Source organism: Nicotiana tomentosiformis, chromosome 9 (genome assembly GCF_000390325.3).
Source record: "Nicotiana tomentosiformis chromosome 9, ASM39032v3, whole genome shotgun sequence".
NCBI lineage: Eukaryota > Viridiplantae > Streptophyta > Magnoliopsida > Solanales > Solanaceae > Nicotiana > Nicotiana tomentosiformis.
In genome coordinates this window covers 27,712,981-27,739,070 of record NC_090820.1, presented here as the reverse complement: position 1 = coordinate 27,739,070, position 26,090 = coordinate 27,712,981, and the positions used below count along the sequence as shown (strand labels likewise).

The following is a 26,090-nucleotide window of genomic DNA, read 5'->3' as shown; positions in this document are numbered from 1 at the left end:
TATAAATAAGTTATTATTTGTATGGATAAAAGTAGTGTTGAAATTCATGTAATAAACATTGATGTATGTTTAAAATGATCGAAAAGCCTTTGTAATTGTGTACATAAAAAAAGAGCTGATTAATAGCAGATTTTTAAGTTCAAATTAGTTAGAATACAAATTAACTTATGTCTCAATTTACTTTAAATTCTAAATTGATTAGACATGATTATTTTAATACATGTGAATTAATGATAAATGCAATAAGGGAGAAGGACTTGAGCGAAACCGAGAGATGGACAAACGATGCAAATGGAACGGAGAGCGAGTTAGGATTTTGTTTTGAAAATAATATTTTGGAAATTACAGAAAGTACTAAGAATATAATTTGGTCGAATCAATGAGTAAATTTCATGGGTGGTCACTCAACTTTGTGTTCATTATTCAAAAGTCATTTTTTTTTTGTTACGTAAAAGTCATTCAACTTTATATTCATTACCCTGAAATCACTTTTCTTTCTTTTGTTACACAAAAATCATTTGTCTATCCTCTAGTTATCACAATAATCACTTTGACTAGATTTTACAAATCTTTCACCTGAAAAATCTATTATGCCCTTGATATTATTAATCATTCCATTTATGTAATACCTTCTATTATATGCTACATAATATACTTTTACCCAGGTATTTTATTTATAATTAAAATAACTTGATATTATTTTATTTATTTTTTTATAATATATTCGTACATTTAATTTTTTTAACGATAATTTTCAAGATATATAAGTATAATTATTAAATTTGTCAGTAAATATTACCGTGAACAAATCTCAAGTCCACGCTCTTAACCATGCTTAATGAAATATTTTTAATGATCAGCCAAGTCATACTCATTAATTCAATAAATAAAATACTCGTATTTAGCATAATGCCACATCGGATTAATACTTTCAAATAAATAATATTAGCGTATAAAGCTTTAAAAATCTTAATATTAAATACAAATATCTTTGAAACTTTTTTCAAAATTTGTATTGACTATAAAAAAACTATCATTTGTTAAACAAATCAGTTTGTTATTATTTCAAATAAATATAAAAAATAAATATTTTTTATGGTTTTTAGATTTAAAATATGTTCATGTTTAAATATGATTAAACAAATTGAGTGCCGTGAAAAAAAACTAAATGTATGGATATATTATAAAAATAATAAATAAATAATTTAAAGTTATTTTAATTATAAGTAAAATACCTAATTAAAAATATATTATATAGTATATAATATAAAAACCGATACACTCATCCCAAACTGATTTAATTGATTTGATTTAACGATGTTAAAGATAAAAACAAAAGGGGGTTGGGAGCTAGTCTGCTTGAATTTTTAATTCGGAAAAATAATTACTAGCTCAAATAGGACGAGCTACGTAAAATAGTACTTCTAGACCCTAGTATTGTATGTAATTGCATAAAAAGTTTGGTGGAATCATTGACTGAATTTTATAATCCTTATGCTACTAATATACTAATGGTGTGGTTTGTATATAGACTTAGGAACCGTTTGTTTCTTAGTAAACTATTGTGCACAATATGATTATCTTCTAGAAGTCTTGTACAAAATATTAGAAGAGCACATGGATAAGTTATTTATTTATTCATTAGGATTCTGAAATTAATTGACTATAATGGAACCTGCAATTATTAATTAGTTAATCTCAAATTCTCAACGTTAATTGGTCAAATATAAATGCCGTCCTATTTATGCGAATAACAAAGCTCATCAAAGAGTAGAAAACAGAATAGATAGTTCAGCCTTTCAGGACTTTCCTGTGATATTAAGTTGACATCACTGGGAAAAGCTGTTTTCCGTTTTTGCCCATGCATGGATAATAAATAAAACGCTTTCTAACAAAGTCTTCAATTAGTCTTGTTTGTCCTTTAAATTGGAAATTGGAAATAAATAAATACAAATATATAAAAAGCAATATATTCCTTATATTATTATGTCATAACTTTTTATTTTATATCACTCAATTCATATTATTTATCTTTTAAGATTTTGTAACAGTCCAACCCACTAATGATATTGTCCGCTTTAGATCTAGGTCTGCACGGCTTTAAAACGCGACACTAAAGTCTAAGTTATGTCTACTTATATACTCAGCATTTCTCCTGTGTTTTGTCGATGTGGGATTCGCCTAAGGTGTCATATACACTTTCCCCTAGGGACTCAGCGTTCTCGCTAAGGTTTGCCCCACCATCGTTCAAGGTTGCACGTAGAGTGGCTCTGATACTAAATTGACCATGTTTTGTTCATCGGATTGGCTTATACCATAAATTGGTCATGTTCTCCGATCTGTAAGTTATTAGCACTACATACCTCTTGCTAGAACATGCTAGAGCTTGTAATGCTTTAATTTTTTTTTTCCCGTTAAAATCCTCTAAGGAACTTCCGATCTATCAGATAGTAAACTTGGTGGTTTCAATTTTTGGAACTCTATTAAGGAAATATCTTTGTTCCCTACCATCTTCTAGGTGCAAGGACTCTGGAGCCCTTTTCTGTTGCCTATTCTTCTCATGTCTATCTATTATATACATCAAGATCTCAATTTTCCTTTTCATGGAGGTGAAAACCTTTGTAATCCTCTATTGCTATAGTAGTGGACTAGTACAAATTTTTGAAATGGACTCTATTATACATCTTACCAATATGAAAGCCCTTCATTGTGGCACAATGATCCTTTTATTAGCCTTGTATAATACTTCTATTGCATTCTTGTGCTGGGAGATAGTTGTCTGTCCATTGGCAATATTTGATGTCTTGGAACCTCTAGCCAAATTCTATTATCAATTATTGGTCCAAGCTATATAGGAACAAAATAAATAATTACAGATTCAGTTATTTGACTCTAATCGCCACACACGTACATAGGAATAAGAAAGAAGACAAGACACATCCTATTATGTACTCACAAAATCACGATTATGAAAATGGCCGGCTACATAAGCATAATTGAGATCCTACTATCGATGTGTGCTTCAGTAGTTACATGAATAATCTAAGGCTCTGATACCAACCTATAACAACTCAACCCACTAGTGATATTGTCCGCTTTGAATCTAGGTCCGCACGACTTTAAAACGCGTCACTAAAGTCTAAGACATGTCTACTTATATATCCATCATCTCTTCCGTGTTTTGTCGATATGGAATTCGCTTAGGGTGCCATAGATTTTTGCATACTCCTTCAGAATTTTTTTTCGAATGACACTAGTAGATGTATCTTATCTGGAAAGAGAGAAATATGCGATTATTTCGGAACAAGCAGAAAATACCTGCTATACTAATCATAATTAGAGAACTCATACAAGAAGTTTACTGCGAGGGAGCCATGAAGAGTAGACTAGCAAAGAGGCATGAAACATATTGGCTTCTTTAATCACTTGAAAGGAATTTATACTTTCTTTAATCATATTGACATGAGAAGAATTGCAACTTATAGTACTTTTCATATAATTTTTGAATATTTAAATTTTAATTTTAAAATATTAAATTAATATAATCTAATTTAATTTCAAAAAATATTTAAATTGACTCTAAAAAATGAAACATGATATTTAAAAGGTACAAATAAAATATATTTTTTTATTTTTTCACCGCGGAGTGAGTACTTCTTTTAGTAAATTCTTTATGCATTTGTATGAATATAGAAATAAGTCAATCAAGATTCAAGAATGATAGGCAAATGCAATCACCTCTGCAAGGGTCAATTGGTTTTTTGGCCTTTTACAAACTTATTTTTAATTTTATGATCCGATTTTTTTTTTATATATAAGAGATTTACTTTTACACATAAGAGATATTTCATTTATACATAAGAGATCTAAGAAAGACATTTTCTTAAATTCAACATTGTAAAAGGCAAGAAGACCTAAAAACTCTGCAATCAAAGATAAGGAATAAAGGTAATAAATGTCGATAAAATAAGTTCCTACTTTACACTAGCATACAAGTTGAGACCATCAGTGATGTCATCGTCGGGTCGGGCAGAGTTTCGGGCCAAGTAGACCAAACGTGTCAATTTCTAAGTCTGAATACGTGAAAACAAGAAAACATACAATTCCAAATTAGAAGAGAGGAAAATATCCATCCACCACTTGGACTAATTCTTCGTCCTTCTTTTTTTTTTGGATATTAATATAATTCTCGTGACCCTTCGAAAGTTACAAAAATTACATCCACTTGGACCAAGTCTTCTTTTAAGTTTTACATATTTATTTGTTTTCCAACTTAACAAAAGCGAAAAGACCAAATATCATCCATTTCCAATAAAAAAGGACAAAGAAATGTCACGTAAAACTGGCAGTCTTCAGAAATTGATTTAATTGGTTTGATTTTTTATGATATTAAAGATAAAAGCAAAAGGGGATTGGAATTCTAGTCTGCCGAACTTTAAATTCGGAGAAATAATTTGGTCAAATAGGATGAGATACTTAAAATAGTAGTATTATATTATGTTTTTTCAACAAAAGTTTTAGTGGAACTATTGACTGAATTTTATAATCCTTACGCTACTAACTAATAATGTGATAATTTAGACTTCGGGACCGTTTGTTTATTAGTTTGTTTGACCAAACTTTCAAAAATTTACTTAATTTTATTAGTGCCTTTTGTTATAAGTACTTTTCGAAAAAATAATTTTAAAGAGTAGTAGTTTGTATTTGTATAATCAATTTGAAAAATATATTTCCAATATTAAAACAACAATTGTGCTCGCAAATTTTCAAAAGTGATTCAGGAGAAAAGTTACTTTTTTTCTACTCTTCAACAACACTTATTTTTTTCCTAAAAACTTGCCAAATACCTTACTCCTTTAACATAAGTGTTTTTTTAATTTGAAAAATTAATACTTTTACCTTCCCAAAAACTTGACGTAGTAAGGTATGGTATACACAATGATTATCTTCTAGAAGTCTTGTACAAAAATAAGAAAAGAGCCGCACTGGGTTAAGCACATGGGAAAGTTATTATTGATTCATTAGGAGATTTTTGAAACTGATTAACTTAATGGAACTTGCCATTATTAGTTGGTTAATCTCAAATTCTCAACGTGTAATTGGTCAAAAGTAAATGGCTTCAAATTTATGCGAATAACAAAGTTAATCAAAGAGTAGAAAATTGAAGAGATAGTTTCAGCCTTTCAGGACCTCCCCGTGCTATTAAGCTAACGTTTGACCATATTTTTAAATTTATTTTAAAAATATTAATTTGGGTAAAGTTTGATTTGGAAATGAAAATATGTCTAGACATCATTTTTCAAAACATATTTTACTTTTTTTTTTTGTTGAAAAAATATGAAACATGACTTATACCCATAAGTTCTAAAAACTATAAAAAAATACTCAACAATACCAAACAAACAAACAAATCTGCTAATCCTGTATATGCATAACTTTCATCGATTCCATCCATTATCATTAACACACACCATAGTCTTGAACATAGATAAGCTTGGCACAAAATAATTATTTTTATAATAAACTACACAATACACTATCCTAAAATCATAACATGATATTTTAAAATCAACTACTAGTAACACAATCACTAGCTACTACAATTCCAAATTTGCAATAATATTACAAGATCCATCAGTCCAAAAAAATGATAGTAACTAGCCGGTGGATTAATTGGGTTATAATAGATTATGCGTTTTTATAAAATATAAAAGTTTGGGGTAATTTTTAAAATTGTTAAAAAATTCAAAGGTAATATTTTGGACCAAAAGAGGTGTAGAGCTAGTTTTGAGATTTGAAAATTTTATTTTTAAAATCTGTCAAAATATGGATAAAATATGGATAAAATTTATAAACAAAATATGGATAAAATTTTGTTTCCATAACTTTGAGTACGTCTGGAGGAAGACCCACCACCTGACTGATGACTGGACTGAGTTGGTGCTACTGATCCCTTATTGAAGGAACCCCTTCCTCCTCCACTAGATGTACCATTAAATTTGTCCGCTGTCCGGGCTTTCTTGTTATACTCTTTTTCTTCTCTCCTTTGTTGTCTGTCTTTTTCTAAGTGCTTGGCGAAACCCACAATAGAGGAGAAAGTTGTCATTCCTAGCGTTGCAGCTGATGTCGTATCCTTAATGCGGTAAGCCAAACCGCCAACAAACCTACGGATCTTTGCTTTTTCTGTCTTAACTTGAAGAGCATGCTTAGCCAAACTTATGAATTCCATGTAGAGTACTCTTGCACACTTTTATTCCCTTGCTTGAGCTGCTCAAACTCTATAGCCTTAGCTTCCCTATCCTCTTCTGGTATAAAATTATCCATGAAGGCCTCTTCAAATTCTTCCCAAGTAGGCGGACCATCATCTTCATCTCTTTCATTTTCCCACATCTCGAACCAAGCGCCACCCACATCTTTAAGCTGGTAAGCAGTCAGCTCCATAGCTTCATCATCAAATGCTTTCATTGCTCGGAGGGATTTCTTGACACCCTCCAGCCACAATATTGGATCTTTATCAACTATAGTACCATGGAACAATGGAGGACTCAGCTTCAAAAAACCATTCACTCTTGAGGACTCAGAATTGTTCTGTCTATTTGATTGAGGTGGAATCTCGGCTCTTCTCTCGTTCTGGTTGTCCATGAAGGCTTTAAACATCTCCATAATACTATTGACATCATTAAACATCTGACCCACCTCTAGAGATATAGTTGTATATGTCGGAACTGCTGTTGGGGGTGGCATTGGATCCTAAGGTACTTGCTTATCATGTTCCACCGCTTCTTCATGTTCAACTCGGTGTACTTGAACCCCATTTGTGGATTTACCATTCCTTTTTCTGAATTGAAGCCTTCTTAGTTCTACCTTGAGCCACAATAGTAGCAATAGTTTCTTGAGCAGCATCTTGAGTGTCGGTGTCAGAGTTGCGAGTACGAGCCATTTCTGCGAGTTTTGGAGAAACGAATACATTAAATAATTTCTTAGAGGTAGGCTCTACTGTACTATCTAAAGTATGAGAAAAAAATGAGACTTTTCTTAAATTCTTGTAGCCTCCTATTTATAAGTATGACGTGCTTCATACCCATAAATAAGACTCTACTGACACGGCTTCATAGACCCCCTAGGACTCCATAAAGCAGTCTCTGATACCAAGTTTGTCACGACCCATTTTCTGAACAAGCCGTGACTGGCACTCGGTCGCTAAATTTGACTGAGCGAACCATCTACGCTTATCAAAATTATTATAACCTCAAACTCTATATGTAACAAGAAAATATTTTAACTCCAAAATGCTATTCATAGTACTAAAATACTGCAAAGTTATTATCAAAAATACCTGAATCTTAACCCACCGACTGTGTGTATGAAGCCTCTACTGATAAACTGACGCACTGCTCAGGACATGAGATTTTCTGGCCAGTTCTCCAAGTAAACGAAGAAATAGTTAAATATTGATGACTCAAAGGAGTACTCCACGAATAAAAGTGGAGCTCACCAATAGCACTAGAAGTGAGGGGAGTCCTAACCTGTAGCATGCTCGCCTGCAAAACCGGTTCCTACGTTGTACCGCAGACCAACGTAGGTTCCCAAAAGAAAATATCAGTATCATCTATTGTACTCAGTGAGTCTCAGCGACATGGGACGAAACTTTAATTAAATATACATTACAAGAAAAGATTCTAAATGCATGGAAAACATAAAGCTTCTATGAACAATTCGAAAATAATTGCATAGCAACAGTTTATGAATATCCTAAAAGGAATTCTTTTCCTTTTATTTCTTATCTAAAAAAATACTTTATTTTATGCTTCGGGAGTTCTAACCATCCTGACTTATTTCTGTCTTAGTTACTGTGTGATCGGCACGAGTTCAATCCCAACCTAATCGAATAGGCCCAATCCACGAGGTGACACTCGCTTCATGGTTCTCAGCGCTCATGTATCATTCCTTAGCCTAGCTGAGTAAATTCTCAACAACGAGACCCTCGACTCGTGTGTTCCCTACTTTGGCACAAGTAGTTTTAGAAAGTCAACGCCTTGATCAGGACCCTCGGCCTCGACGATGAACCCATCTCAGAATAGAGGATACTCCCAAAAATACTTTAATAATAAATTGTTCTGTGTGACCTCGCTTGGATCTAAATTAGCTTCTCAACTTTCTTGACCATTCAAGTCTAAATCTTTTCTAGAACAACCTATACATACTTATGCTGGTATCCTTAAATGTAAAGCATGGCAAAAGCATGAAATAAACATTCAAAAGTATTTCTAAAGATTCTTGCTTCTTCATGAATTTTTAACATGAAAATGGCATATAAGAATAACACAAAGTCTGGAAATATTTATGCACATATATCAGAATAATTCATCTAAAATTTAGCTAGAACAATTCTAAGTTAATAGGTACTCACTCGCTCCAATTAAGTGCATATTGACTCTTTTAAGCAATTCATCAAAAACCTTATATGCGTACTTTTGTGAGTTAAACCGCTTTAGTAAAATGTTATATCAACTCACCTCAAAACTCCTCGAGCCAATACGTAGGCCCCAATCTAATTTATACCCGTCAAACAATCAATTCTACAATAACCAGTGTATTTTAATTAATTTTAAAGTTTCACACCTACACATGAAACTTACTGTTGATACAGAGAAAGAAAGGAATTGACAATTCAATTCTTACCTACTACTACTGTAGTATAATTGACAATAGAAAATTTTGTATACCTGAGTTCAAGAACTAGTGATTTATAAAGAAACCCAAAACATTCCGTTGCCTGTGTAAGTAAGCAGTCTCTGTTTTGTGGTTCTTTGTTTCGTGAGTGAATAGAACACTTGTTTGCCTTCCAACAGCCCTTTATGAGCTTTAGGCTTGGCTCCCTATTTTTTTTTAATTTTTTTTTATTTTGACTTAACTAATAATTAATGATACCTATTTTTTATAATTAATAATATTAAAATTATTAATATTCTCCTAATTGTATATCCAATTATTTATAAATAGAGAAGTAACTCAAAAGTTAATCATAAAGGTTTAAATCCGTAATAGAAGTATAATTTTTATGTACTCGAGGCAAGATTAAAAAAAATTAAATTCTATATTTAGCGTGTCTTGAAATTTTTATATATTTGAGGAGTGTTGCAATCTTCCCTCCTTAAAAACATTCGTCCTCAAGTGTTGCTAGAGCCTTATTCTTAAGCTAGCAATCATTCTTTAAGTCTTTGAACTTCTTAAGTTTTCTTAGCACTACTCACTTTCCCAAGGGACTCAAAATTTTGTCTAACTTCCTAAATTTTTAAAAATTTCGGCAGAGTCTCCCCTATAAATTGGACTATCCAAAAATATCCATGTCACCAATACCACAACTACACCAACAACAAATAAATATACCATAACAGGCTATTCATATGCATCATACACGACTCATAAACTAATTACTCCCACTTCAGCAAGGAGGTACCATAATAACCAACCAAAATCTAAAGCACAATACTTCAGCAAAAGTAAATCACTTTAATGAATTAAATATACTCTAGCATGGTACTGAATTATCTAATAACTAAATATACTCTGACAGAAACTAAATTACTTCAACAACTAAGTATAATCTAGCAAGGACATAAACAATTGCTAATTGTATTTAATAAATGAAATGTAAATGTCAAGCCAAACCTAGGTTCACATACCTTGTTCCTCAAATAAATAAGGATACTTCTTCCTCATATCTTCTTCGACCTCCGACATAGCCTCTTTTGAATCATGATTACTCCACAAAGCTTTTACCAATGTTATATCTTTTGTTCTCAACTTTCTTACTTGCCTATCGAGAATTTTTATAGATACCTCTTCATAAGTTAAGCCTCCTTTAACTTCTATAGTATCGGCATGTATTATATGTGACTCATCATGAATGTACTTTCTAAGCATAGATACATGAAAGACAAGATTAACAGAGGGCAATTCAACGGGCAACGCTAGTTCATAAGCCACTTTTTCCTTCTTTTCTATAATCTCATAAGACCCGATAAACCTAGGACTAAGTTTCCCTTTCTTACCGAACCTTATAACTCCTTTCATTGGTGAAACTTTTAAAAATACCTTATCACCAACCATTAACTCTAAGTCACAATGCCTCTTGTCATAATAGGACTTTTGACGACTCTGAGCCGCTTTCAATCTTTCTCTAAGGCCTCAAAACAAACTCTAGACCAACCAATGGCACCTTTGCTGGTTCAAACCAACCCACTAGAGACCTACATCTTCGCCCATACACCGCTTTATAAGGAGCCATATCAATGATGGTCTGATAGCTGTTATTGTAAGCAAGTTCTATAAGTGGCAAGTGATCATCCCAATTACTTATAAAATCTATAACACATGCTCGCAACATATCTTCGAGAGTCTGAATGGTCCTTTCTGCATGACCATCGGTATGTGGATGGAAAGCGATGCTCAAATTGACCTTCGTACCTAATCTTTTCTGAAATGCCTGCCAAAAATGCGCTGTGAATTGAGGGCCTATCAGACTATTTCTTTGATGTACAACTACGCATAATGCGTTGCAGAATCTGTCATCTTTACTAGTAGGAAATGGGCAGACTTTGTGAGTCAGTCTACGATAACCCAAACTGAATCATGCTTACGGTATGTGTGAGGCATACCTACTATAAAATCCATATTAATCATCTCCCATTTCCACTGTGGCATTTCTATATCCTGAGCTAGGCCACCATGCCTCTGATGCTCGGCTTTGACTTGCTGGCAATTCAAATATTTGGCCACATGATATGCTATTTGCTTCTTCATGACTTTCCACCAATACAACTCTTTTAAGTCCAGATACATTTTGGTAGCACCTGGGTGGATAGAGTACCTCGAGCTGCGAGCTTCTTCCATTATGGCCTTCCTAAGCCCATCTACATCAAGCACACATAACCGATCATCCAACTTCTAAATTCCATCACTTCCTAGAGTGAAACCAGTGATTTCTTTATTTTTGACTCCTTCTTTTAACTTCACTAAGTACAGATCTTCATCTTGCTTAGATTTAACATGCACAAGAAGAGAGGATTGCGCTAAGGCATAAGCAGTTATACCTCTTTCTTCGGTCTCATCCAATCTAACTCCCTCATTTGCTAGTTTTTTAATTTCTAGACCGAAAGATCGCCTTTTTACTGCAAGATGGACCAAGATGCCCATTGACTTCCTACTAAGTGTATATGCTACCACATTAGCTTTGCCCGGGTGATAAAGGATATTGATGTCATAATCCTTCAATAGCTCGAGCCACCTTCTCTGTCTCAAATTTAATTCTTTCTACTTGAAAGTGTATTGGAGGCTTTTGTGATCTATAAACATTTTAGAATGCTCGCCATAAAGGTAGTGTCACCATATCTTTAATGCAAACACCACTACTGCAAGCTCTCCAAGTCGTGTGTGAGGTAGTTCTTCTCATGATTCTTTAACTGTCTAGAAGCATAAGCAATAACTTTTTTATCTTGCATAAGAACAAAACCAAGACCAACTCTGGGGGCGTCACAATACACCGTGAACCCACCCGAACCTATCTACAAGGTTAACATAAGTGCAGTGGTCAACCTCTTCTTTAACTCTTGAAAGCTCTACTCACAAGCGTCTAACCACTGGAACTTAACTGCATTTTGAGTCAACTTCATTAATGGAGCTGCAAGTGAGGAAAATCCATGTACAAACCTTCTATAGTAGCCAACTAATCCCAAGAAACTTCTTATTTCGGTTGGCGTTGTCGGCCTTAGCCAGTTCTTGACTGCTTCTGTCTTTTGAGGGTCTACTTTTATGCCTTCATTAGATACCACGTGGCCTAAGAATGCCACTGGCTGCAACCGGAACTCACATTTTGAAAACATGGCATAAAGCTCATTCTCCTTCAAGGTCTGCAAGGCTATCTTGAGGTGCTCTGCATGCTCTTCCTTGCTTTTAGAGTATACCGGAATATTGTCTATAAACACGACAATAAATGTATCAAGGAATGACTTGAAAACTCTGTTCATGAGGTCCATGAATGCAACTGGAGCATTTGTCAACCCGAAGGACATTACTAGAAATTCATAGTTCCCGTAGCAAGTTCTAAAGGTTGTTTTAGATATATCCTCTTCTTTTATTCTCAATTGATGGTACCCCGGCCTCAAGTCTATCTTTAAAAAGAATGTTGCACCCTGAAGTTGGCTTTCACACCTCAACGTCGTTAGGGACCCAGAGAGCTGCCTTCGCTTTTGGCGTTCCTTCGTAGATCTCCGGATTTCACCCCTACACATGAAATTCCACTTTCCTCTGTCTCACTCAAGTGCATTGGTTCCGAATAAATCATCAATTCTTGGCAGTTGGTACTTGTTCTTAATGGTAACTTTATTCAATTGCCGATAGTCGACGCACATTCTGAGAGACCCATCTTTCTTCTTGACAAACAGGACCGGGGCACCCTACGGTGAAATACTCGGCCTGATGATGCCCTTGTCAAGAAGGTCTTTCAACTGTTCCCTCAACTCATTAAGTTCTGCTGGAGCCATCCTATAAGGAGGTATAGATATGGGCTGAGTGCCTTGCATGAGATCGATGCCAAAGTCTATGATTCTTTTAGAAGGAAGTTCGGGAAGGTCATCTGGAAAAACTTCTGAAAATTCTCTATCAATTGGCATAGACTGAAGAGCTGGTGGTTTTGATTCTGGATTAATGATGTGAGCCAAATAGGCGAGACACTCCTTACCAATCATTCGTTGTGCCTTAAGGTAAGAAATAAACTTACTTACAAGCGATGTGAAACTACCCTTTCACTCTAAGACTTCTTCATTTGGAAATTGGAACCTTACTATCTTGGCACATCAATCTAATATGGCATAATAGGAAGACAACCAATCCATACCCATAATCACATCGAAATTCACCATTTCTAACTCTATGAGATCAGCCTCGATATTGCGACCATGGACTTAAACTATACAACCTCTATAGACTCTTGTGGTTTTCATTGACTCGCTAACATGAGTAGATACTAGGAATGGCTCACTAAGCTATTCAGTTTCTAGCTCGAGGTTAATTGCAAAGTATGGAGTCACGTACGAAAATGTTGAACCTGGATCAATTATGGCATAAGCATTATGTGAGCAGACTAAAAGTATACCTGTAATAACTTTTGTAGATGCCTCTGCACTCTGACGATATGTAGCAAACAAATGGGGTTGTCCCCCTCCTTGAGTAACTAGATCTGCACCTCTGCCCGCTTTATGCCTGGCCTGATTATGAGAACCATGAGCCTGAGGTGGTGCAACTTTAGTATCTGAGGAACTAGAAGGACGAGTTGATCCCCCACTGAAGTTATATCACAACTTTGGGTAGTTTGCCTTTATATGACCACTGTCTCCACAATGATAGCAACCGTGGAACCCGAACTTGCACTGACCTGAATGTTACCACTTACATGTACCACAAAGACCTTGGTGTTGTGAATGTTGCTCAACATGACTCTGGCTATATGAGGATGGTGTTCAAAAATTCTAATTCTGGCGAGAGTGGTTTCCATAACCTTGAGTATGTCTGAAGGAAGACCCACCACCCGAATGATGACTGGACTAAGCTGGTGCTAATGACCCCCCTTCCTCCTCAGCTAGATGTACCACTAAACCCGCCCGTTGTCCGAGCTTTCTTGTTATGCTCTTTTTTTTCCTCTCCTTTGTTGTCTGTCTTTTTCTAAGTGCTTGGTGAAAACTACAATAGAGGAGAATGTTGTCATTCCTAGCGCTGCAGCTGATGTCGTATCCTTAATGCGGTAAGCTAAACCGCCAACAAACCTGCAGATCTTTGCTTTTTATGTCTTAACCTGAGGAGCATGCTTAGCCAAACTTATAAATTCTATGTAGTACTCTTGCACACTTTTATTCCCTTGCTTGAGCTACTCAAACTCTGTAGCCTTAGCTTCCGTATCCTCTTCTGGTATAAAATTAGCCATGAAGGCCTCTTCAAATTCTTCCCAAGTAGGCGGACTATCATCTTCATCTCTTTCATTTTCCCACATCTCGAACCAAGCGCCACCCATATCTTTAAGCTGGTAGGCAGGCAACTCCATAGCTTCATCATCAAATGCTTTCATCGCTCGGAGGAATTTCTTGACACCCTCCAGCCACAACATTGGATCTTCATACACTATAATACCCCAGAACAATGGAGGACTCAGCTTCAAAAATTCATTCACTCTTGAGAACTCAGAATTATTCTGTCTATTTGATTGAGGTAGAATCTCAGCTCTTCTCTCATTTTGGTAGGCCATGAAGGCTTTAAACATCTCCATAACACTATTGGCAACATTAAACATCTGACCCACCTCTAGAGATATAGCTGTCTGAGCCGGAACTATTGTTGGGGGTGGCACTGGATCCTGAGGTACTTGCTCATCATGATCCACCCCTTCTTCATGTTCAACCCGCGATACTTGAACCCCATTGTAGATTTACCCTTCCTTTTCTAAGTTGAAGCCTTCTTAGTTCTAACTTGAGCCACAATAGTAGCAATAGTTTCTTGAGCAACATCCTGAGTATCGCTGTCAGAGTTACGATTACGAGCCATTTCTGCGAGTTTTGGAGAAATGAATATATTAGATAATTTCTTAGAAGTAGGCTCTATTGCGCGATCTAAAGTATGAAAAAATAATAGGACTTTTCCTAAATGCTTATAGCCTCCTATTTATAAGTATGTCGCGCTTCATATCCATAAATAAGACTCTACTGACACAACTTCATAGACCCCCCTAGGACTCCATATACATGGCTCTAATACCAAGTTTGTCGCGACCTATTTTCTGAACAAGATGTGATCGGCACCTGGTCGCTAAATTTGACTGAGCAAACCATCTCCGCTTATCAAAAATATTATAACCTCAAACTCTATATGCAACAAGGCAATACTTTAACCAAATACTTTTAATTAATTTGAATATCTAAAATAAACCAACTCCAAAACTTTATTCGTAGTAACTACTGAAATACTGCAAAGTTATTATAAAAAATACCTGAATCTTAACCCACCGTCTGTGTCTATGAAGCCTCTACTGATAAACTGACGCACTGCTCAGGAGATAAGATTTTCTGGCCATTTCTCCAAGTAAATGAAGAAATAGCTAAATATTGACTACTCGAAGGAGTACTCCATGAATAAAAGCGGAGCTCACCAATAGCACTAGATGTGAGGGAAGTCCTAACCTTTAGCCTGCTTGCCTGCAAAACCGGTTCCTACGTTGTACCGCAGACCAATGTAGGTTCCCCAAAGAGAATGTCAGTACCATCCATTGTATTCAGTGAGTTTCAACGACATGGGACGAAACTTTAATAAAATATATATTATAAGCAAAGATTCTAAATGCATGAAAAACATAAAACTTCTACGAACAATTCTAAACTAATTGCATAACAACAGTTTATGAATATTCTAAAAGAAATTCTTTTTTTTTTCTTTCTTATCTAAAAAAAATACTTCACTTTATGCTTCGGGAGTTCCAACTATCTAGACTTATTTCTGTCATAGTCACCATGTGATCGGCATGGGTTCGATCCCAACCTGGTCGAATAAGCCCAATCCACGAGGTGCCACTCGCTTCGTGATTCTCAGCGCTCATGTATTATACCTTAGTCTGGATAAGTAAATTGTGCTCCCTACTTTGGCACAAGTAGTTTCAGAAAGTCAATACCTTGATCAGGACCCTCGGCCTCGACGATGATCCCTTCTCAGAATAGAGGATACTCCCAAAAATACTTTAATAATAAATTATTCCATGTGACCTCGCTAGGATCTAAATCAACCTCTCAACTTTCTTGACCATTCAAGTCTAAATCTTTTCTGGAACAACCTATACATACTCATAGTGGCATCCTTAAATGTAAAGCATGGCAAAAGCATGAAATAAACATTCAAAAGTATTTTTAAAGATTCTTGCTTCTTAATGAATTTTCAACATGAAAATGGCATATAAGAATAACACAAAAGTTTAAAAATTTATGCACATATATCAAAATAATTCATCTAAACTTTAGCCAGATCAATTCTAAGTTAATAGGTACTCACTCGCTCCAATTAAGTACATATTAACTATTTTAACCAATTCATCAAACACCTTGTATGCGTGCTTTTGTGAGTTAAGCCACTTTAGTAAAGAGTTATATCAACTCATCTCAAAACTTTTCGAGCCAATACGTAGGCCCCAGTCCAATTTATACCCGTCAAACAATCGACTTTACAACAACTAGTGCATTTAAATTAATTTTAAAGTTTCACACCTAAACATGGAACTTACTGTTGATACAGAGAAAGAAGGGAATTAACAATTTAATTCTTACCTACTACTATTGTAGGATAATTGACAATAGAAAATTTTATATTCCTAAGTTCAAGAATTAGTAATTTTTAAAGAACCTTAGAAATTTCCGTTGCATGCGTGAGTAAGGCAACCTCAATTTCGTGAGTGAATAGAAACACTGGTTATGTTTTTCGTATAAGGATTGTTAATCCTTTTGCCTTCCAACAGCCCTTTATGAGCTTTAGGCTCCCCGCTTTCCCCATTTTTTTTTTGTTTGATAATATTAAAATTATTAATATTTTTCTAATTATATATCTAATTATTTATAAATAGAAAAGTAACTCAAAAGTGAATCAAAAGGGTTTAAATCCGTAATAGAAGTATAATTTTATGCACTCAAGGCAAGATTAAAAAAAAATTAAATTTTATATTTAGCGTGTCTTGAAACTTTTATAGATTTGAGGAGTGCTACAAGAAGAAAATTGATAGTTTTAAGGGCCAGCTCTAATAATAAGTATATTTTTACAAACTACTTTCTCTCCTTAATTGTCTTATGTAATTTCCATTTCACTACTTGAAACATTAAAGGTAGAAATAAGTGACTTTTTCAAACTGTCCACTATTTTTCAAAATAAACTTAATTTGCTAAAACTATTAATATTTGGAACCGGAAGTAATATAAGCATTTGTATGAACATAGAAATAAGTCAATCGAGATTCAAGAATGATAGGCAAATGCAATCAAAGATGAGGCAACTCCAAGTAGAAAAAATCGGATAAAGGTAATAAATGTCGACAAAATTAAGTTCATACTGTATAGTTACAAGTTGAGAGTTGAGACCGTCAATTAGGTCATCAGTGACCCCATGCCCCATACATCCATTGTTTCTTCCCATTTCTACCATCATTTATTAGCCTTATTCCTCTTTATTTTTGTAATATTATTTTAGGCAACTTCTAAGTAAGTGGAAGTATATTTTAAAGCGTGTGGTTATTATGAAGATTCAAAGAAAGTGGCATTTGGGGTTTTCAAATATTATGTCTGTACTCTCCACATGCTTATAGTAATCAATATTCCAATAAAAGTAGTTTATATTTTCAATGAATACAATACATATATTTTATTTTGCATAATTGTACTTTTGGTCTCTCAATCATTAGTATATTTTAACTTTGGTCCTGATACATTTGGCCAAGCACATTTCACCCTCAATTAGCTCAAATATGTGTTTTTGGTCTTTCTATGCTAGAAGGATTTCATATTTAAAGTATTTCTACATTACTCTCAAATTTGTAAGAATATTATAAATTTAACGTAACACATCGATAATTTAATGGTGTTGCACTTACTAGCTAAATTTGTGAGATTAACGGTTAGCGAGATGAAAAAGAAAATACCAATTAATTAAAAGTTAAACGTGCTTAACCAAACGTTACATGGACCAAGATCAGAATCATCAAATTCTAAGGGACTAAAGTCACAAATTTTCCTTTTTCTTTTTTCTTTTTTCTTTTTATGCTGACCTTCATCAAATTTAACAGCCGCCTATTTTGAAATAGTTGACTATATAAACCCTCTCAAACCTTTAGACTTAAACAGCAACTCTTTTCTTTCTTTTGTTCATTTTAACCATTTTGAAACAGAGAGAACTACATCTCTCTAAAGCCCAAAAAAAAAAAAAACTCGAAATTTCTTGACACCCCATTGTGTCATTTGGGATTATTTGAGGTTCATTTCTTTTTAATCCAAGTTTGTGATTATAAAAAAATATTAGTGCATTGAGTCTTAAGTTGTGATTTAAGTGTTTTGGTTACAAGATGGAGCCAGCAAATTTAAGTAATTTGCGAGGGAGTAGTTTAAGAGGAAGTACGAGAGGGAGTTTAAGGGCAAATAGCAATTCAATATGGAGAAATAATGGTGTAGAAATTTTCTCACGTTCATCTAGAGATGAAGATGATGAAGAAGCACTTAAATGGGCTGCTCTTGAAAAACTTCCAACTTTTGATAGATTAAGAAAAGGTCTTTTATTTGGATCACAAGGTGCTGCTGCTGAAGTTGATATCAATGATCTTGGTTTTCAAGAAAGAAAGAATTTGCTTGAGAGACTTGTTAAAGTTGCTGACGAAGATAATGAGAAGTTCTTGTTGAAACTCAAGAACAGAATTGACAGGTAAATATAAAGTATTTTTATATTCTTTGATTAATTCAGATTCGCACCGGATAAGGCTTTGAATTAGTTATTAATGTTTTTTTTTTAAAATTGCAGGGTTGGAATTGATTTGCCAACAATAGAAGTGAGATATGAGCATCTAAATATTGATGCAGATGCATATGTGGGAAGTAGAGGTTTGCCTACATTTATGAACTTCATGACTAACTTTGTTGAGGTAAAAAGATGATAATTCCTTTTTATTTATTATCAACTCGTTACTAATTTGATTAAAAGTTTTCTTGAATCTAACAAAAAAATTTATAACTATTTTTATTTTTTTGGTTCTAGACATTGTTGAACTCTTTGCATATTCTTCCAAGTAGAAAGAGGCAACTTACTATTCTTAAGGATATTAGTGGTATTATCAAGCCCTGTAGAATGACTCTACTTTTGGGACCTCCTAGTTCTGGAAAAACAACTTTGTTGTTAGCTTTGGCTGGAAAACTTGATCCTGCTCTAAAGGTAAAATTATCTTTCTTCGTATCGAAATTCACTGGTCCGATTAATTTATGTTTATGTCTAGAAACATAAACATATAAACAAAAAATATTTATTATTTTTTTAATTTTCTTGGAAAATCAGGTAACGGGGAAGGTGTCATATAATGGACATGAATTACATGAATTTGTGCCACAAAGAACAGCAGCTTATATTAGTCAACATGATTTGCATATTGGAGAAATGACTGTTAGAGAAACTTTGGAGTTTTCTGCAAGATGTCAAGGCGTTGGCTCTCGTTTTGGTTAGTATTTTAATTGTAATAAATTTTTTGTTTGGTTAAAATTGAAATATTAAAGTAAGTAATAAAATTAATTTTCTTGTCATTTTTTGCAGAAATGTTAGCTGAGCTGTCAAGAAGAGAAAAAGCAGCTAATATCAAACCAGATGCTGATATTGACATCTATATGAAGGTTAGACTTGAGCTATACTGTGTTTAGTTGTGTGAAAATGATTTAATAGTAGAAATATCTTCAACCCACAAAAAGAAATATATTAATCTCTTAACAGACCCGACAGAAATAATAGAGAAAAAGACACACTAGTATACACGTACTCTGTTCAGAAAAAATGAATTTATTATTACAAAATTATTGGACAGCTGTTTAGTGGAGTAATATTTAAATAGTAGTATTCCTCGGGTCCAATAAGGTGGCTAACAAAGTAAGACTATATTACACTTTTGACCCCACTACTGTAAAGAAACCACTAGGTAGGAGGAAGAAATTTAGCAAAAGCAAACAAAAAGCTATCGGAAAGAGAATCAAAAGGAGAAACGACCTTATATAATTCCAAGTGGCAGTTGTAATTTATTCTTATTCATACTTCACATTGACTTTAGATTACTTCAAATGTTGCAATTGAAACAACAGTAAAAACGTAAAAAGTAAAAAAAGAAACACACATACGCAACAATGAAAAGTTTTTTCTCATTATACAGACAATTTGCCATTTCCTAGACAAGTTAATACAGAAAGTTTGAAAACTTGTTAGTGTATATTAGGGCAAACTATCTGCGCGAGATGACTTGTGTAGCGAGTTTTTTTTGTTAGTGTATATTAGTATAAATTATGTCCTTTTTGCTCCAGGCCTCAGGATATTAATAATTTAATCAATAACCTTTGGAAATAAAAAATTGAAAAGAATACATAGCAGATATATCTAATTAGGAAACTTGTCAATCCATTTATGAAAATGAACCTTCATTTTGTTAAAAGTAATCATACGCTGTATTTTTTTGTGGAATTTAGGCTGCAGCAACAGAAGGACAAGAAGCCAATGTTGTTACAGATTATGTTCTTAAGGTAACACTTACAATATCCAATCATGTTTTACATGTGAATTATAAATAACAAAGATTGAATTACAACAATGAATATATACTGCTGCAGATTTTGGGACTGGATATTTGTGCTGATACTATGGTGGGAGATGATATGATAAGGGGTATTTCAGGAGGACAAAAGAAGCGTGTGACGACCGGTGAAATGCTTGTTGGACCAGCTAAAGCACTTTTCATGGATGAAATATCAACTGGATTGGACAGTTCTACAACATACTCCATTGTGAATTCCTTAAGGCAATCTGTTCAAATCTTGAAGGGAACTGCTGTTATTTCTCTGTTGCAGCCTGCCCCCGAGACCTACAACCTGTTCGATGATATTATCCTGTTATCCGACGGGTATATTGTTTATCAGGGTCCGCGTGATGATGTGCTCGAGTTCTTTGAATCCATGGGATTCAAATGCCCCCAGAGAAAAGGCGTGGCCGACTTCTTGCAAGAAGTATGTTTTCCCAAAGAAACAAAGAACGATAAAGTTTAGAAGCATTGATGAAAAATCGGTTCTAATGTTGAAAGTTTGATTTTGCAGGTGACATCAAAGAAAGATCAACAGCAATATTGGTCAAAGAGGAATGAGCGTTATAGGTTTATCACATCGAAAGAATTTGCTGAGGCATATGAGTCTTTTCATGTTGGAAGGAAACTAGGCGACGAGCTTGCTACTCCATTTGACAAGACCAAATGTCACCCTGCTGCTTTGACTAATGATAAGTATGGTATAGGAAAGAAAGAGCTGTTGAAGGTTTGCACTGAAAGAGAACTTCTACTAATGAAGAGGAACTCGTTTGTTTACATGTTCAAGTTCTCTCAGGTTGGTCTATTTGAAATTCTGATTTAAGTCCTTTATCTTGTCATATCCATGTGCACGAACGTTCTAATGTTTGCTTTGTATTTGCCTGTGTCTTGTCAGCTTACGATAATGGCTCTTATAACAATGACACTCTTCTTCCGTACTGAGATGCCACGAGATACTACAGATGATGGAGGAATATATGCCGGTGCTCTCTTTTTCGTGGTGATTATGATTATGTTCAACGGGATGTCTGAGCTTGCCATGACAATTTTCAAGCTTCCCGTCTTTTACAAGCAAAGAGACCTTCTCTTTTTCCCTTCATGGGCTTATGCACTTCCATCATGGATCCTCAAAATCCCTGTAACACTTGTTGAAGTCGGTCTTTGGGTGATCTTAACATATTATGTCATTGGATTTGATCCTAATATTTCAAGGTATGCGGAGTATATATAGGCTACACAAGCCAGTGATGATGATATCTTAACTAATACGTACTTATTTTCTCCCCACGATTGTTAATCACTATTGTTTTTTTTTTTTTGCAGATTTTTGAAACATTTCTTGCTGCTTATAGTTGTAAACCAGATGGCATCAGGATTGTTTAGATTCATTGGGGCAATGGGAAGGACCATGGGAGTTGCGAGTACATTTGGATCATTTGCTCTTCTTTTACAATTTGCATTGGGTGGTTTCGTCCTTTCACGAGGTATATTTTGTGATTTAATGCAGAAAATCTTTTCTTGTTAAACCAAACCTACTAATGTTCATGTTTATTTTGCCTAATGGTGCAGATGATGTGAAAAGCTGGTGGATTTGGGGTTACTGGACTTCGCCGATGATGTATTCAGTGAATTCAATTCTTGTGAACGAATTCGATGGGAAAAAATGGAATCATGTAAGGCTCTATAACTAATTCCACCTTCAATCATGTATCCTTTCCGTCTATGAATGCTAACTTCCGCTCTCATAAATCAGATTGTGTCAGGTGGAAACGAGACCCTTGGAACTACAGTTGTGAAGTCTCGAGGATTCTTTCCCGAGGCATACTGGTACTGGATTGGTGTTGGGGCACTTGTCGGATTTACAATTGTGTTTAACTTCTGCTACAGTCTTGCACTCGCTTTTCTCAACCGTGAGTTTCCCTATGAGTATTACCATTTCATGTTTCACCAAGAGAATCAAAAAAGTAAAATTACTAACATACTGTAAATATCTGCAGCATTTGATAAGCCACAAGCAGTGCTACCAGAAGACGGTGAGAATGCTGAAAATGTTGAAGTTTCATCCCAGATAACTAGCACAGATGGAGGAGATTCTATCACTGAGAGCCAAAATAATAATAAGAAGGGAATGGTTCTTCCATTTGAACCCCATTCTATCACCTTCGATGATGTTGTATACTCCGTTGACATGCCTCAGGTGACTTGTTACTAAATGAGAAATTAGCGCCTATGTCAACATCGCTACCTTTAGATTAATATATTTAACTAAACTTGTGACTACTCGCAGGAAATGAAAGAACAAGGTGCTGGTGAAGATAGATTGGTACTTCTAAAGGGTGTGAGTGGAGCTTTCAGACCAGGTGTTCTCACGGCTTTGATGGGAGTTAGTGGGGCTGGTAAAACAACATTAATGGATGTTTTGGCGGGAAGAAAAACAGGAGGATACATTGACGGCGACATCAAGATTTCTGGCTATCCCAAGAAGCAAGAAACCTTTGCTCGTATTTCTGGTTACTGTGAGCAGAACGACATCCATTCACCTTATGTTACAGTTTACGAGTCCCTGGTTTACTCAGCATGGCTTCGTTTACCCCAAAATGTTGATGAAACAACTAGAAAGGTCAATTCCTCTGAAATTCTCTCATCCTTCAAACCATTTGAGAAAGTAGCAGTTTTCTTAACATTTTCTTTGTTTGTCTTTTTGCAGATGTTTGTTGATGAAGTTATGGAACTTGTTGAGCTTAGACCCTTAAGATCAGCCTTAGTCGGGTTGCCAGGAGTCAACGGTCTCTCAACTGAGCAACGCAAAAGATTGACCATTGCGGTTGAATTGGTAGCAAACCCCTCTATCATTTTCATGGATGAACCAACTTCAGGGCTGGACGCAAGAGCTGCTGCGATTGTTATGAGAGCGGTTAGGAACACTGTCGATACTGGAAGAACCGTTGTTTGTACTATTCATCAGCCTAGCATCGACATTTTTGAAGCCTTTGATGAGGTGGATTTCATATCATTTAAGCACAACCCAGCTAGTCTTTATATTTTATCTTTTTATAAAATCGAGTACTAAACTCTTAAGCGGCTTTGTAGCTATTTCTAATGAAACGAGGAGGACAAGAGATTTACGTAGGTCCATTGGGTCGCCATTCTTGCCATTTGATCAAATACTTTGAGGTAAGTTGTACTAAAGAGAAAATGACTCTTCCTTTTCCACTGTATATGATCAAACACTGACCTTAGTTTTACCTTGAATACAGTCAAATCCTGGGGTAGCAAAAATCAAGGAGGGTTACAACCCAGCAACTTGGATGTTAGAAGTCACAGCCTCGGCTCAAGAAATGATGTTAGGCGTTGATTTCACCGACGTATACAAGAACTCAGACCTGTACAGGAGGAACAAAGCATTGATTAGTGAATTAGGCGTCCCTCGCCCTGGTTCAAAGGACTTGCATTTTGAAACTCAATACTCACAATCATTCTGGACGCAATGTATGGCTTGCCTATGGAAGCAACACTGGTCATACTGGCGTAATCCAGCTTACACCGCAGTCAGATTCATCTTCACGACATTCATAGCACTAATCTTCGGGACAATGTTCTGGGATCTTGGTACTAAAGTGTAAGTACAGAAGCATGAAAACTAAAACAAGTATAGAAAGTAGATTACTACTTAAAATCCTTAATACTAAACTGGAATTTATTTGCTGTAGGAGCAAGAGCCAAGATCTTTTAAACGCCATGGGATCAATGTATGCTGCTGTTCTCTTCCTTGGTGTACAAAATGCATCATCAGTGCAACCAGTTGTAGCCGTTGAGCGTACAGTATTTTACAGAGAAAGAGCTGCTGGAATGTACTCTGCCATCCCCTATGCCTTTGGACAGGTGAATAACAAGTTCTATTTTCTGGTAAATATACCAACTTCAGATTTGAATTCAGTTCCTAGTATTCATGAAAACTTCCTATATTGCAGGTTTCCATTGAAATCCCTTACATATTTGTACAATCTGTGTTTTATGGTATCATCGTCTATGCTATGATTGGATTCGAATGGGATGTTGGCAAGTTCTTTTGGTACTTGTTCATCATGTTTTTCACCCTTTTGTACTTTACATTCTATGGTATGATGAGTGTGGCTGTCACACCAAATCAAAACGTGGCTTCGATTGTTGCTGCCTTCTTCTATGGTGTATGGAATCTCTTCTCAGGATTCATCGTTCCACGACCTGTAAGATCTTCAAACTCGTATATCCTAGTTATAAGATACAAATGTAAAATGGATCTATAGCTCGAAAAAATGACTTTTTTTGTTTTGTTTTCTACAGCGTATGCCTGTATGGTGGAGATGGTACTACTGGGCTAACCCTGTTGCATGGACCTTGTATGGTTTGGTTGCATCACAATTCGGAGACATCCAAACGACACTATCTGATAATGAAACTGTGGAACAATTCTTGAGACGTTACTTTGGGTTTAAGCATGATTTTCTTGGAGTTGTTGCAGCTGTGCTCACTGCATATGTCTTTGTGTTTGCCTTTACATTTGCTTTTGCCATCAAGGCGTTCAATTTCCAGAGAAGATAAGTGAATTTAATCGACTGAAGAGCTTTGAGGAAGCAGTGGTTACAAAATTAGTATGTATAGGTTACTATTTGAGAAAGTCTTTTCTTTTCAACTTCTGAATACTAGGTGTATGTTCTTGTAATATTCATTGGAAATCCAAACTTTATTTATTAACATAGCAGCAGTTTTGTTCCATGGTTGGCTTCATTTTGGTTTTACCTTCTTCTCCAAATAGTTTTATTTTTTCAGCACAGATAGTTGATTTAACACAAGCTAAAGAATGAGTATTGATAATAGGGACAATTGTTGATTTAAGCATTCAAATTTCAGTGATTTCTTCTTCTGAAACAAGGAAAGAAAGGGAAAAAAGAAGAGTAGAGAGAAGGATTGGAATAGAAAAATAGAAGAAAAATACAAAGAAATGAGCGAAAACGGATAAGTCAAGAAATAATGCTTGAGATGTGTAGATTCTTGAATAAAAATGATGAAATCAGAGATAATTCAGTTAACAGTTTGAACCAAGAAATGGAAGACCGAAAGTTGTATATATCTAAGTACTTATGATGATTTAGTAATTCTATTACTTCAATCTGAAGTTCTTAGTTACCAGTATTATTTCTGTTAAATACTGACATCCCTCCTCTATTCTATGTAGTAAATATTTTTTCCTTATAAAAAGAGATAGGTAAGTAAAGTATATAGATAAATGACAGTTACAAGATAATGGTATACAACAATCAAGATTATGATGAAAACTATTCAGATTAACAAATTGTGTATCCACAGTAAATAACAGAGGCTTAGTAAAAAAAGCATGTAAAACTTGTAACAATTTTTGAATTTGAAGAGGATTAGCAATAGTGTGAGTCATGATTTGATGTTCTGCTTTTATACTGGAAATGAAAAATGGCCAAGAAAGACCAGCACATATGTTGTTTTGTATGTGCGCGAATCTTACCAGCCCAATCAATATTCATGATGCGCGTGGTTGTACCATAAACTTCAAATACTGGATCCGCATCTCGACATGAAATTTGTGGTTAAGAAGAGAAACATATAAAGCTGATCACTGTCTTGGACTAGCTTGATTAGATTAGGTATACATGTTTTCTGAATTGTTCAAGAATACTAAGGGCTCGTTTGG

The 26,090-nt window shown here is 34.9% G+C and overlaps 3 protein-coding genes across 3 annotated transcripts; 1 reads left to right on the top strand and 2 right to left on the bottom strand.

Annotated features, from left to right (window-relative positions):
- Positions 1–6,216: 6,216 nt before the first annotated feature.
- On the bottom strand, positions 6,217–6,744 carry LOC138898522 (uncharacterized). The gene has a single exon (XM_070184594.1). It carries the CDS (start codon positions 6,742–6,744, stop codon positions 6,217–6,219), a length of 528 nt encoding a protein of 175 aa, XP_070040695.1.
- Positions 6,745–6,823: 79 nt separating this feature from the next.
- LOC138898521 (uncharacterized) lies at positions 6,824–10,113 on the bottom strand. Its single transcript, XM_070184593.1, has 2 exons — positions 9,687–10,113; positions 6,824–6,942 (listed from the first exon to the last, which is right to left on the bottom strand). The coding sequence occupies exons 1-2, from the start codon at positions 10,111–10,113 to the stop codon at positions 6,824–6,826; spliced, it is 546 nt and encodes a 181-aa protein (XP_070040694.1).
- Positions 10,114–17,921: 7,808 nt separating this feature from the next.
- LOC104092600 (pleiotropic drug resistance protein 1) lies at positions 17,922–25,141 on the top strand. Its single transcript, XM_009598235.4, has 20 exons — positions 17,922–18,489; positions 18,586–18,706; positions 18,820–18,993; positions 19,114–19,273; positions 19,366–19,442; positions 20,280–20,333; positions 20,421–20,813; positions 20,901–21,182; positions 21,282–21,598; positions 21,710–21,870; positions 21,956–22,059; positions 22,140–22,296; positions 22,384–22,583; positions 22,674–23,006; positions 23,094–23,384; positions 23,477–23,560; positions 23,644–24,005; positions 24,097–24,268; positions 24,358–24,612; positions 24,710–25,141. The coding sequence occupies exons 1-20, from the start codon at positions 18,137–18,139 to the stop codon at positions 24,965–24,967; spliced, it is 4,308 nt and encodes a 1,435-aa protein (XP_009596530.1). The 5' UTR covers positions 17,922–18,136; the 3' UTR covers positions 24,968–25,141.
- Positions 25,142–26,090: the final 949 nt, after the last annotated feature.

Coding starts and splice junctions, on each gene's coding strand:
- LOC138898522 (XM_070184594.1), bottom strand. CDS start 6,744: ATGCCACCCCCAACAGCAGTTCCGACATATACAACTATATCTCTAGAG.
- LOC138898521 (XM_070184593.1), bottom strand. CDS start 10,113: ATGGTTGGTGATAAGGTATTTTTAAAAGTTTCACCAATGAAAGGAGTT. Junction 6,943..9,686: donor TTATTTATTTGAGGAACAAG/GTATGTGAACCT, acceptor CAAAACTCGCAG/AAATGGCTCGTACTCGCAAC.
- LOC104092600 (XM_009598235.4), top strand. CDS start 18,137: ATGGAGCCAGCAAATTTAAGTAATTTGCGAGGGAGTAGTTTAAGAGGA. Junction 20,334..20,420: donor TTACAGATTATGTTCTTAAG/GTAACACTTACA, acceptor ATACTGCTGCAG/ATTTTGGGACTGGATATTTG. Junction 21,871..21,955: donor TGGTTTCGTCCTTTCACGAG/GTATATTTTGTG, acceptor CTAATGGTGCAG/ATGATGTGAAAAGCTGGTGG.